The sequence below is a fragment of the Electrophorus electricus genome, chromosome 12 (assembly GCF_013358815.1).
Source record: "Electrophorus electricus isolate fEleEle1 chromosome 12, fEleEle1.pri, whole genome shotgun sequence".
Classification (NCBI taxonomy): Eukaryota; Metazoa; Chordata; class Actinopteri; order Gymnotiformes; family Gymnotidae; genus Electrophorus; species Electrophorus electricus.
In genome coordinates this window covers 9,768,759-9,781,753 of record NC_049546.1, presented here as the reverse complement: position 1 = coordinate 9,781,753, position 12,995 = coordinate 9,768,759, and the positions used below count along the sequence as shown (strand labels likewise).

Genomic DNA, 12,995 nt, shown 5'->3' with positions numbered 1-12,995 from the left:
AACTTTGCTATGTTGTCCAAATCTGACTCTGATTTTCCACTTTGTCCAAGGCTGACTTTGATTTCCCCCTTAAATTCTGAACATCTGATGAAAGATCTCCTTTGAGACTGTTGCGACAAATAATAATCCCTATTAAGCGATATGGGAAAACATTGTGAGACTCAATACGGTACGTATTGAGCTATGCTTTTTGCAACTTTTAAACATAAATAGATATACCTGCACACAAACATACTCACAAACATACACAAACAATTGTTTACTCTTAGTTTGTTATCCCTCAAATCCTTTCAACCTGCTTCTTCTCAGACGTGAGGCTGTAGTGAGTTGGTGAGAAGAGGTACAGAAAGACAGAAGAGACAGGAGTGAGAGAGAACAAGAGCAAGAGAGCTCGCAATTTCCTTTGATCTTTTTGCCAGTGCAGAAATTAGCCTGAGCAGATTATTATTACCCTTTTAAAAAGGTGTTCTGAGTTCGAAGACAGTGACGCACAATGGAGGAAGAGCAGGCCTCTTTTAAAAGCAGCCTGGGTATTGAGACCTTACCTCCCCCCTACAAACTCAGTCGACTTGTGAGCCTATTACAAGGGCTTCATATTATTGTCGACAGATTGTACAAGATTGCTCCCTATGTATAATTAAGTCCCAGGCGGGATGCAGGCACCATAGCACATGCCGTCTTTTGATAACACATATTCAAGATGCCAAGGAGACGTTTAATAAGCCGAGAAGGAGAGAAAAGCATTTGATCTACCAAACTGTCTGATCTTTACTATCAAATAAGTGACTGACTTTGCACAACTTCTAAACAAAAACTATGTCTGTGCGTATAATTATTTATATATTTATCTAATTTTTGCTTGCTACATAACTTCTTATTCACTTATTGTTGAAATGATGTATGGTTATGCCAGAATATGAAGCATGTTTCTTTAAAAAAGATTTTGGATCTCACAATTTAATTCTTTATTTCTTTATAGTGGTTTATCATGTTAATCTCAATGTGAGTGAATGTATCATTTTAGAAAATATAGTTTTTGAAGTTATAAATGTTATAGATTTTATTGTGTTTCATAGCTACAAGACTCATTTTTATGCTCCCTATTTCAGAGAGGCTTCTGTAAGCTATGTGTGAAAATACGTGAATCTGTTGCTAAGCAATGAAATCTAAGACAGAGATTGAACATATATATTTATGTTTTATTTATGTTTCCGTTCAGGAAGGATATCTTCTACACCAAATATCCCACTGGCAGTTAAGCGCATTCAATGTGTTTAGAAGCCATAAACAGTCACTTTTTTTGAACAAACACAAATACAAAAAAATAAAAATAACAACAAAATAATGGACTGCATGTAAATAACATACAAAAAATCCCATGCCTACTCAGTAGGTAACTACAGCATTCCAACTCCTGTAGATATATACATTTCAGTTACAAAAATATAGTTTTCTAGGGGTTTTTTTGCTTACATCCCAAAAACATGATGCAGTGCCCTTGTATTCGTTCTCTTCGTTCCTTGAAATGACTCTCTGAATAATGAAGAAAAAATGAGAAGGAGAAAAAAAATCCCTTACACCTTAAGGCTAGATGCAAAGCATCCACTTGCACGTATATCTGTCAGTCCATCTGCAAAGGCTTCTCAAAAGGCACCAAAAAATTCAAAGATTTGTTATTTTTATGTCATTTTCCCTCCATTTAGCAGACTGGTGCTGTCACATTTGAAAAAGAGAGAAAGAGTACCAGTGAATGATATTTACAAAATAAGAAAGTAACATCACTCTTACACATGCGTCAGAATACTTAAGTGCTTTTACCCAAACAAAGTCAAAAACTTATCACAGCATTTTCACTACGTACTACAGAATGTATAAAATATGGCCCTGCTCAATTTAGAATAATACAATGCAAATATTCAAATAAATTTTCACAACAATGGTACTAAAAAGTAAAAACAAAAACTCAAACATGGCACATGTACAATATACATATACTGTAGCTTATGTATATTACTATGTCTTTATGTAAATGTACTCCTGCCTATTCAGGACATTTGAGCTTGAAACCTGCAGGCATTAGATTACAACAATAAAGTTCTTTTTGCTCCTTTGCTGTCACATGTATGTCTATATGTGTACAGTCAGAGGAAAACCCGCTAAGACCTGTTGCTTCACTCTTAGTCTTGAATGCCTCATTTGAAGGTAAGAGATTTTGAGGCATTTGAGAAAAGAAAAATCTCCCTTTTGCTTTCAAATGTCTTTGAGTCTTTGACCGTTTGGTGTAAATGTCTTTGAGCGTGCGGGCAGAAAAGTGCTGTCGCTGAGGGGGGGGTGGGTGGGGGGTTGGAAGATAAACAAGTCTGTAACGCTTTCTCTCCGACTGGATGGAGGAACAGGATTTTCTCTGGAGATGGGGAGGGAGGGGAGAGTGTCTCAGCAGATGTCGGCAGATGTCCGAGGAGAGAGGGCTGCCTGCATGTCAGCCAGCGGGGTTGTGACGGGGGAACTGTAGATGCTGCTGCCCACCGAGGTGGGGAAAGAGGTGGCAACTGGGGTTTGGAATGTGCCAGAAGCAGCGGGTGACGGGTATGAAGTGTGCACAGGTGAGGAGTAGCAGGAGGCCACCGGTGAGGGGAAAGAGGAGACAGGTGAGGGATAGGAGGCGATGGGCGACGGGTAGCTGGACACAGGTGAGGGCACGGAGATGGAGACGGGGGCGATTGCACTCTGGACAACAGCGGCTGCAGCCGCAGCGGTCTTCTCTGCCTTCTTGTCCTTCTGCCGCAGGTGGATCTTGGTGTGGCGCTTGCGCTCGTCGCTGCGGGCGAACTTGCGGCCACAGATCTCGCAGGCGAAGGGCTTCTCGCCAGTGTGTGTACGGATGTGCGTGGTGAGGTGGTCACTACGGCTGAAGTTGCGCATGCAGATGCGGCACTGGAAGGGCTTCTGACCCGTGTGGATGCGGATGTGGCGCGTTAGCTCATCGGAGCGTGAGAAGCGCCGGTCGCATGTCTCCACGGGGCAGGCATATGGGCGCTCGTGGGGTGGCGTCTTGCTGGGCCGGTTGGGGTACTTGCGCACACGGCTGGGCTTGATCAGCTGTGACTGGTAGACACTCTTCAGGTCCTGAGAGCCTGTCTGAGTGGCAAATGCTTTGATGGTGGACAGTGGCGTGAGCGAAGGCTGCTGGCCCGCCGACGTCTGGAAGGGCTTCTGGTCAGGTGGCACCAAGCTTATCTCGCTCTGTTGCTGAGGGAATAGGTAGTCAGGGATCATGGGTACGGGGAAGCTGGTGCTGCAGGCTTTGCTGCTGGCATATGCAGGGGGCGGGTATGGCAGGGAGCCGCCCACCGCCGAGGGGAAACTTGGACCAGGCTCGGGGAAGATGTCAGGACTGGCGCTGGAGTAGGTGGGTGCAGCCGAGTAGATTGGGTTGGGCTCATTCTGGTGCACTGAGCAGCTTAGGCTGGGACTGGACGTAGATGAGGATGGGGAGGAAGATGAGGATGAGCATGGGGCAGAAGATGAAGCAGTTGAAGAGGAGGGAGTGGTCTGGGAGGCTGAAGAAGAAGAGGGGATTGAGGTGGTGGATGTGTTGACGCCCACCAAGCCGCTGACCAGACTGAAGAGAGGCTCTGCCCACAGGCTGTTGCTGCAGTTGGTGGCAGGTTCAAGGGTGAAGCGCCCTGTGTAGGTGATGGGCGGCAGGCGCTGGGTGGGGAAGCTCTGCTCAGCCAGGGACTTCTCACAGTTCAGGGCAATCTCTGGAAGAGTGTCTGTATAAACCACAACAAAAAAAGGAGAGTTAAGCATCATGTTCTACATGGATATCTCTCACGCTGCCCTGAGCCAAATTACTACACATTAAAGATCCCTGAGGTGTTTGAGACAGGGGACCCTGCTGGCAGCAGAGCTTGTTTTTCCCATTCGCCCAGACAAAGCTGCAGGTGCTGAAGCAGGAGAACTCCCCTTCCCAAGTATACACATACACACATTACTGATCTCTTCCCAACATATACACTTTTGCCGATCTCCCTCAGAGCCAAGGCAAGAGCCAGCACAAGCGAACCTATCTGCATTCATGTTACTTAACTCTTTCTCTCTTTCTTCTTCTCTCTCACTCTCTCCTCCTCTCCCACTCTCACAGCTCAATTCCATTACATAGCTAAAGGCAGCTGACAATTCAATCTGCAATTCAGCTTTTTTTTAAACAAAAAGCTATTGAAGCTAAGCTTTATTACACCTTTAAAATAACTGATTTCAAAGCACATTCGGTGCTGAGTTCTTAATGGTTTATCTTTAGAGTAATTAATTCATTATGAAACATTAATGCATGCCTTTTAAAAATGTTTTTAAAGTTACATTTATTATGCTTTCCAAGCCAAGCCAAATGAAATCACAACTTCCTTTTAACTTCTTTTTGTAATTCTGTTCACTTGAAACATCTTTGAAGCCATGCAACACATGCACTCTCATGCATTAAATACTGTACATTTCCCCACGCAGCAAAATGGATTAAGTTTCATCCTTACCTCCAGCCAGGTGGTCGTACTGCTCCCCGGGCTCCCCAGAGCCAAAGCCTGCACCTCCTTCGGGTGCGGAGGCGTTCAGGAAGGGGGTTCCTGCAGAGTTGAGCATGATCATCTCCTCCAGCTTGGGGTAGCTATCCATGGGGGAGTGAGGGAAACTCAGGGGGTCTGAGATCGGCAGTGCAGGCAGGAGCTCCGTCTTGGCTGCAGCCATCTCTCTGGAGCGCGCGTGGAGTGCAGAGTAGCGTGAGAGTAAGGGAGCAAGGGAGAGAGATCAGCTATCCCCTCTGGGACGAGAATAGCCAAGATGCTGCGATGCCTCTTCTTCCTCTCTCTGCCTGACTCTCCTCACTGGAGCTCAGCTTGAGGGTTCCTTGCTTGGTTTCCCCCTTTTTTTTGTCCAAAAGAGTAAGAAAATCCACTTCTTCTCAAAACGGATGAGTGAGATTTAATGTGTTCCTTCCAATCATTCCCTATCTCAATCAGATCAATTTTTAAAATTTTGGACTTTTTGGACCAAATTATACTTGTTCTTTTTGTCATAAGTTTTGTTTCTGTTATTATTTTGAGTTCGCTTCTCACGTTTTTGGTTTCAAATTGCGTTCAGAGATAGATCGCAATGTGTTGCCTATCTGCTGTCTAGCGCTGAGTCGCTTAGGTTCTCTGTGCCTTTTCTCCGCTCAGAGAATCCCCACTCCTTTATATATCCTCTTGCTGTGACGTAGATGTCCATATTTGGACTGGAGGAAGCCCATATTTAGGCACTGCGGTGGAGGACACATGACGTTTGCCCAGAGGAAAAAATCAGACTGGGGAGCTTTAGCCTTAAGTCTGTGCAATAAATCGAGAGGAGAAGCCCGTTCCTCCTCCACTGCAAATCACTCGTGTTAAGCGCGGAGTCCCGCGAAGAGAGTAACGGGCAAAGTTCTTGCGTTTTTTCCTCAGTGCCTTGAGTAAATATTCGGGTTTCCCGTCTGCGCTGTAGCAGAGCGGTGGCCGGAAGACCCTGCTCCGCCATGCCATATAAGGTCGTGACTACATAAGGACTGATTCCGGTGGTTTCCACTTCCCTGCCCTTATTTGGTGCTTCCTGATGTAGCACTGATCGCGCTTGGCAGTGAACGAGAGGTTTGGGTGCAATTGAAGTCCAGCGCACGGCATAATAACTAATGTCAGCACTATTATGTAGCCTCGCCCGTTTCAAGATTTATGAGACAACTTTTTACCTCAGTGCGGTCATCAGCCCTGCAACTTCCCAATGCGCAAATTCCATACATTTAAATAATCTAATAACAAACAATACTTTCACGATTACGTCGTTATTATTTTGCATGCTGATTCAAAATAGAGCCTTTTTATATAGGCTACTTAGTTTGACAAAAATATTTTAAACCTGACACCTAATGCAGTGCATTTTGGTGTCCTGAACTTGAATCGTTGAATAGGACATGATTTAATGATAGGCTCACGAATTAGCTGCAGCTAGGTGCGCACCTCGTCTTACAGAAAGCTTAATTTCTACATGGAATCGCGCGGCTATTACTGTCAGAGTGTTCTAGTGTTTTTCCCCTCTTTTTATGTAATCCCGCCTCTGATAATTAAATCGATAATGACCCAAGGCACAATGAACGAAGTTGCACATTTAGGTTAAACTGTGAAATACAGTGTTCTTGCCAAAGATGATTTGACAAACTGATGCCCCCTTTAAGTTATTTTCATTATTATTAAAGGACCGTGAATAATTAATTAACCGTTAATAATAACCGTTAATGATTAAGCTATTTGTGTCGCACACTGCGTTTCTGGATCATGGATCTCTTCGTTCCGGAGCCTAGCAATGTTTTTCCCTCAAAAATGTATTTACAAGATGCAATAAATTAGTTGTGTAATACATTCACTGCACGTCATGGTGCGTTGGCACTGATGGATCGTACTTGATACGCTCCGCTGCTGACAAGGCGAGGGGCTATCCGTTTAATTGGGGGATGTCCCCGGCTCGATACACGGGCATCCTCACTGTCAGTCACCCTCGCGACACAGATGCAAATAGGGCCCATTTGTAAAACGCTGCAAAATGCTATCCGGACGCCGGTTGGGTACTGATGCAGCTTCGCATTCAGTCTCAGTGTCGGGTCTCCTGAGCTCTGGCGGATACGATCGATGGAACTTTGCTGACTCAATTCAAGTCTCTCTAAAACGAAAGAAATTACCCCAGGCTTCGATAAGGCTTTGGTTAAAAAATCAATTAAAATTACACGCTGTACCTTAGCCTATACATTTTCCTAATTAGCACGTAGACACAAGTCATTTAAGCAAGGATGAGCAAGTCAGTTCAAGTTTACTGATGTATAGTTTCTGTAACTATATGTCTCTAAGAGAGCCTGATACAGAGATGCCAGTCAATAAGTGCCTATAGTGCCACTGCAGCACTTTCAAGATTTACAGTCCATATCTTTTACGCTTTACTATAATGTATTAGTTCCTGCATATTTACAGCGTACTTGTGACAGGAACTATGTAGGAGCCTGCAAAGACATTACCAAAATATGAAGGCTCAAAAATGCTGACATAATTAGATGAGCAGGTGGGAAATATATACTTTCAACCTTCCAGACTGACACTGGTTTAGTATCTGAATGTACATATTAACATATTACATGTCGGAGTTGACACAGATATCTGAAATACTATCACTCAGTACATACTCCACGGGCATGTGCCATCAGAGCAGATAGGAGGCAATTCAAAGGTTTTATTTATGCTGTTATATACTCTCCATTATAAGAAACCATATAGACAGAAAAGGTCCAACTTTACATGAGTTCCTTCTAGAGAGAGATAGATGTCAGAAGCTTAGCTGTGGGAGAGTGTTCCCTCCATAGGGAATGGAGGAGGGGAGATCCAGACGCCCAGGATAGCGTAGGTAGTTTGTCTAACCTGCTGTGTTATTGCTACAGCCCACATGCCCAAAGAAGCCATGTTAGTATTTGTGTGCTAGCTTGTGTGTGTGTGTGTGTGTGTAGGGGGTTTTTCCCATTCCTTGTTATGAAAGGCCACGGCTCTCCCCGCACCTACGCAGAAGCCCACGCCTCTGTCTGTCCTTACTCTCTTACTCTATCACCCACTGGTTAATATTTAATTAAGTCCTGCCAGCCTGCCTGGGTAGAGGGGGACAGAGAAAGAGATAGAGAGAGAGAAAGAGAGAAAGAGAAAGAGAGAGATCTTCACACCCCCACACTCAGAGGCAAATACCAGGCATCTGCTAGAATTAATCACTGGCTCTGGCTGGCAGCCTGATGGAGACTCTCTGTCTTTCTCTCTCTCTCTCTTTCTCTCTGTTCGCCCACCTTTGCTCACTGTCTCCCCTTCGTGCTATCTCTGTCATTAGCATAAAGGTGAGTCCAGTGGGTGCAAGAGAGAGATAGTAAGAGAGAGAGGCCTCAAATGATCATTCTTCCAATCTATTACACCATTTAGGGAGGGAGAAAGTGAGAAGAGCATGTTATCCTAGCTTCAGGGAGGAGATTGTGTGGCTAAGACTTGTGAGATTACATAAGATTTAGATAAAGCATGTTAGCTGAAGTTTTTGTTATGTCAAACATTTGCGGAGGTTAGTGAGAGTCCGAGTGGGAGAGAGAGATGCTAGCATGATTCACCATAATGGATATTCTGGCTTTTCATGAGAGGGGTGGCTAAGTTATATTATTCGATCCCTTGACGTTTTTCTCCCCTTCAAAAACTCAGTGTGAATTTCAGCAATACTATTTTTTGTGTATCTTTATTTTTTTTTAAATAAAACAAATCTGAGGCTCAATGGTAATTAACGATTACAGCTCATGCTTTTTGGCTTGTCAATCATTTGAACAGTTTTTCTATCTGTGATCTTTTTCCAACTCTTACCAGCATGTCCGCTAAAACCTGCCTAACAGGTATTACAGTGTTTGTGATGACTGCTTGTCACCTACTTTTGTCACTGTCATCATAAACTATGGATCACATTCTAGTATAGTAGTAAGTCTTAAATGCTATTTAATTGTAAAAAAAAATGTAAAGTAGGATACCAAAGTTTATATGTCATTCACAATTTATTCAATATACAGGCTTAGCTAGTCTATTTTAAAGGAAGCTTATGTTAGGGAAACGAGCTAATGGCTCCAAGGTTTTACGGACAGTCATTACACGATCATTCCCACAGCCCGCACACCTAACCTGAGGACAGCCAACGTAATCTGAACAGCCTCAACCACAAATTGTGTTCACAGAGGCAGGCCCTCCTGAGTTCTACCTCTTATTCTCCAGCTCTGGCCATTAAGCTGTCAAATGCCGCAGCCCCTGTGGGGAGCTTTAGACCACCGAAGGTTAAACGCGACAGGGGAACAATTAGCGGTGGCCCCAAGGCAGCGCGAGGTGTCCAACCTCTGAGGCTTGCTGCCGACTGGGGAACGCTGCATGCCTTTGTTCTTGTCCAATGTGCACAACAAAAACGAGCTTCATCTCATATGTCTTGTCATATATCCGATGTGCGGTGCATCCATTTCGCTGTTGGGGAATTCCTCAAGAAAACCACTGTAACGTAAGCTTCTAATATGTCAAAGTTGTGTAACATGCTAAAACCAAAGGTCTATAGTGCTCTGTATAAAACAATGTACAGATGTATAATCGGAGGAAATTGGTAAATATTTAGCTATCAATAATTAATGACAAAAGAGACTCTCGAAGGTCTTCCTGATACAGAAACCTGAAGGGCAGAACGATGAGTAAACCAGCCGGCTGGACTGTTATTCCTTCTGTGAATACTAAGTGGGTGTGACTCAAGAACATTTTGGGAGGCAAAAACTTCCAGCTATGATTTTTAGTCCACATAATTTTTCGAATCTTGTCAGCTGAAAATGCTATTATTATTAACTAACATCATTTATGGACTTTCAGAAGAGACAGTACATGTGAAGTACTACAGAATCTATAGGTACACAGTTTTAGCTGTACAAAACACACTGCCTAGTTTTACTAACAAGTTCCTTATTAATATGGAGATCAAGATTAGGAAGGGATTGTATTGTGCAACTGGACCTTTGATTCCTCCAAGCTAATCAAAACGATATAGACAGCATTCATATTAAAGTACAGAAACTAATGTCATTTGGTAAGGAAAGAAACGTTCAGGAACTCTACAGGAACAAGGAAGGCCTGTGACTGTAGGGAGTTTGGATAGAATGTTCAGGCCAGCTCGTGGTGGGCTTGAGGCTTTTGAGTCAGGCCAGGTGAGAGTGCTCACCCTGGAGAGCTGATCGATTCCAAATGGCCTGCAGGTAGCCAAACGTTAGCTCCAGTCAGAGCTGGGCCATTTTCCAGTCATACATTAATCATGCACATCAAAACGTGCTGCGTCAAAAAGAATGACGGGTGAGGGGGACATGCTCAAACTCCAAATCATTTTGACAAACAGCACAACAGTTGAGGCTCTATTTGGGGAAGATAGTGAATAAATCAGGAAGGCCTGTCAGAAAAGCTACAGTCAGAGACTTGTCGGTGGTTTACACACATTCAGGGTAGTTTGGCAATGAATACAGAATGAGAAAATGCACATATAGGTTTATACTATAACTTTCCCAGGCACTTTTAGTTTGTCCACTTACTATGACATGGTACAAAGCGATCATGTTGTTCAATCTTGATGAATGTATGTAGGTAAACCTATATGTGACCAGAGCAATGAATTACCAGAGCATGAAAAGAAAATTAATGCAGTGACTCCCTAACCAGCTGCCATAAAATAATCCCATGGTGACAATGTGAATGATATTCATGCTGCCATAATTTAAAATGTATGTATATATTATCTCTTAAGATAAAGATCTGACAAACCTCAATTCACTCAAATGAATTTTTAAGCGTTAGATAAATGTGAAGGCAGAGAATGAAAGTCCCCCGAGAGAAGAAATAAACAATCAAGGTGAAATATTATAGTGTTATCAAGAGAAAAAGCATCTCATATAGCAGCATTTAGGCATAAGCCCACTCATCCTGAAAGACACTGAATTCTTTATGGCACCAAACCCTGACAAAAGGCATCAGGTGAAGAGATGGCACCACTACACAAGCTGACTTGTTGTGAGATGTTTTGAATGAGTACATAATAGTTTGGTTTCACTAAGAAAACGTGACAAGTGTTTCGTGTTTACTTTGTTGGACTTGCCAGAACAGAAACTCCTCAATGCACAAATGCTGGATAAAAAAGATAGCAGACCCTTTGCATTTTACAATTCAGAGTAGAAAAACTCAAAAAGTAAACCATTCTTTTCAGTGGTGTGAGTATCTGGATGGCATTTGAGCATTAAAAACGTCACTGCCTCTAAGCAGTGTCTAAGGTTAAGCAGCAGTCATGTGTGCATATGTGTTGACAACATGTACAAAAAGGCTTGAACAGAAAAAAATTGGTCAAACAAATGTTTTGGCCGAAGACTTTTCATGAGAGCAGTGCAGATCTGGAGGTGCAACAGCTGTGGAGTCATGTTTCGTTTCATCATAGTCATGTGGCCCAGGTCCCCCACTTTTAGCCTGTCTGATACAGAGAACACACAGACATCCAGTTTTTATTCTGTCACCTCAGGAAACGAACGGGGGCATGGCCTATACACAACAGGCAGTTTACAGTGTTCACCCCATGACTGCTGCTACCTCTGTTTGCTTTGCACTTCACCATAAGGGGCAAGAGAGAGAGAAAGAGAGAGAAAGAGAGAGATAGAGAGAGAGAGAGACGGAGAGAATGAAAGAGAGTACACAAACATACACCCACTCATTTACGTGTGCACTTACACACAGACTTGTATACACTTGTCCCTCTTGAGCAAAGCAATATACTGTAATTCTCCTTAATGAAAGCAAAGAATGCTGTATTTCAGCTATGCATTAGCTTCAATCTAGTCTTGCATGATAATACACATCCTGATAAAGGATTTGATTAAAGCATTGATTTCCTAGAATCACATTTACCCTTTTTAAAAAATGTTTTTGCACAACCTCACAATAACATATTAATATGTTATGCACTATGGTCACTAAAGAAATCTTTTAAATACTCAAGCTGCATTTTAAATGCAAACCTCTGTTTAAAAAACACAATCGTTTAAATACTGGCTGTTGGGTATCAATTTATTAGGTACATTTTTACTGAAACGAAGTGACTCATTTCTGTGATTTAGTGGCCTGTACAGCACTATGAGACTTACGATTGAGTTACGGCTCAGCAGACTTCCATGTCCTCTGCATTCTCCCATAGCCACTGCCGCCAAAGCCCACATCTCAGCACCGTATCCCGGCACTCAGTTGCCATGGCAAACACATCCTCCTGGTCTCCAAGGTACCCGAGCCTATTGTCTTTGGTTTCTTTATTTAGATGAAAACATGATTTATCTCGCAGGATGCTCATGTGTTTCTCCTGCAAGGGGAACAGAGACATTAATCTCTCCTCTCCCCTCTCAATTCTACAGTTTGACTCTTTTTGTGTTGTTTTTAAACAATCATCCAGGCTGCAGAATGCTTACAGTGAGTTCATATGGCAACAGGAGACATGTGTTTCTCTCATGCTAGTATGTTTTACACCAGCACAGGAAATGCTTGAGTCAGAAGTTGACACACTAAAAGGTGAGAGAGGTGTCACAGGAAGGTGATGAGATGCAACCCTTCTCCACTGCTGTGGCCATTTTCCTATGCAAAATGACCCAGCGATGTGAGGGCCTGTGGTTGGAACTAAGGGAAAGTACAGAATACAGTCCACTCCTGTTCCACAGCCATGTTTGACAGATGTACCATTCATATATGTGGCCTAATTTCAACAAAATAAGCAAAAGTAAAAGTACATTCAAAAATATTCACTGTTATCTTCAGAGCTAAAAAAAATCTCATTAACCCATTGGTGTATTTTGTATGAACTATTATCTATACTTTCATATGCATGATAAAACAACTTGTTGGTAATTGAATCCACAAGTAAATATGTAAAGCAGTATCAAAATATGTACTTCGTAGGTGTTGCATTGTTTTTTTTCCACTAATATGAAACATATGAGTAAAGCTGGCACTATAAGAACCAGAGAAGGCGAGGGCAATAAAAGAAGCCTGTTATGAGGCTAACCTCTAACCACAGTCATATCCATTTTCCAGCATAGCACAATTCAGCTGTCTGTCTTGTTGTCTGGGCCGCAATTACCAAGCCGTGAAAACAGGGAAGTGATGTCACTTCCTGTGCTCCGTGATCTCACAGACCCAGAAGTGGAGAGTCCAACGCTGATGCGTGGAAAACGGAAGCTGCTTCATTTTCACTCTGTTTTGCAGATGCTGCCACTTCTAGTGAGGCCAAAAAAAAAAAACACGCCATGTGGTCCCTCTTAAGAGCAGACTTTTAAACAAACAAAGCCTCTTTAAGATACTTATCCACTTACAGCTTGCGCCTTAAGTTTTTTGCCA

The 12,995-nt window shown here is 42.9% G+C and overlaps 1 protein-coding gene across 1 annotated transcript; it reads right to left on the bottom strand.

Annotated features, from left to right (window-relative positions):
- Window positions 1-1,178: 1,178 nt before the first annotated feature.
- On the bottom strand, window positions 1,179-5,216 carry egr1 (early growth response 1). Its single transcript, XM_026999319.2, has 2 exons — window positions 4,533-5,216; window positions 1,179-3,776 (listed from the first exon to the last, which is right to left on the bottom strand). Exons 1-2 carry the CDS (start codon window positions 4,741-4,743, stop codon window positions 2,434-2,436), a joined length of 1,554 nt encoding a protein of 517 aa, XP_026855120.2. The 5' UTR covers window positions 4,744-5,216; the 3' UTR covers window positions 1,179-2,433.
- Window positions 5,217-12,995: the final 7,779 nt, after the last annotated feature.

Coding starts and splice junctions, on each gene's coding strand:
- egr1 (XM_026999319.2), bottom strand. CDS start 4,743: ATGGCTGCAGCCAAGACGGAGCTCCTGCCTGCACTGCCGATCTCAGAC. Junction 3,777..4,532: donor GTACGACCACCTGGCTGGAG/GTAAGGATGAAA, acceptor TGGTTTATACAG/ACACTCTTCCAGAGATTGCC.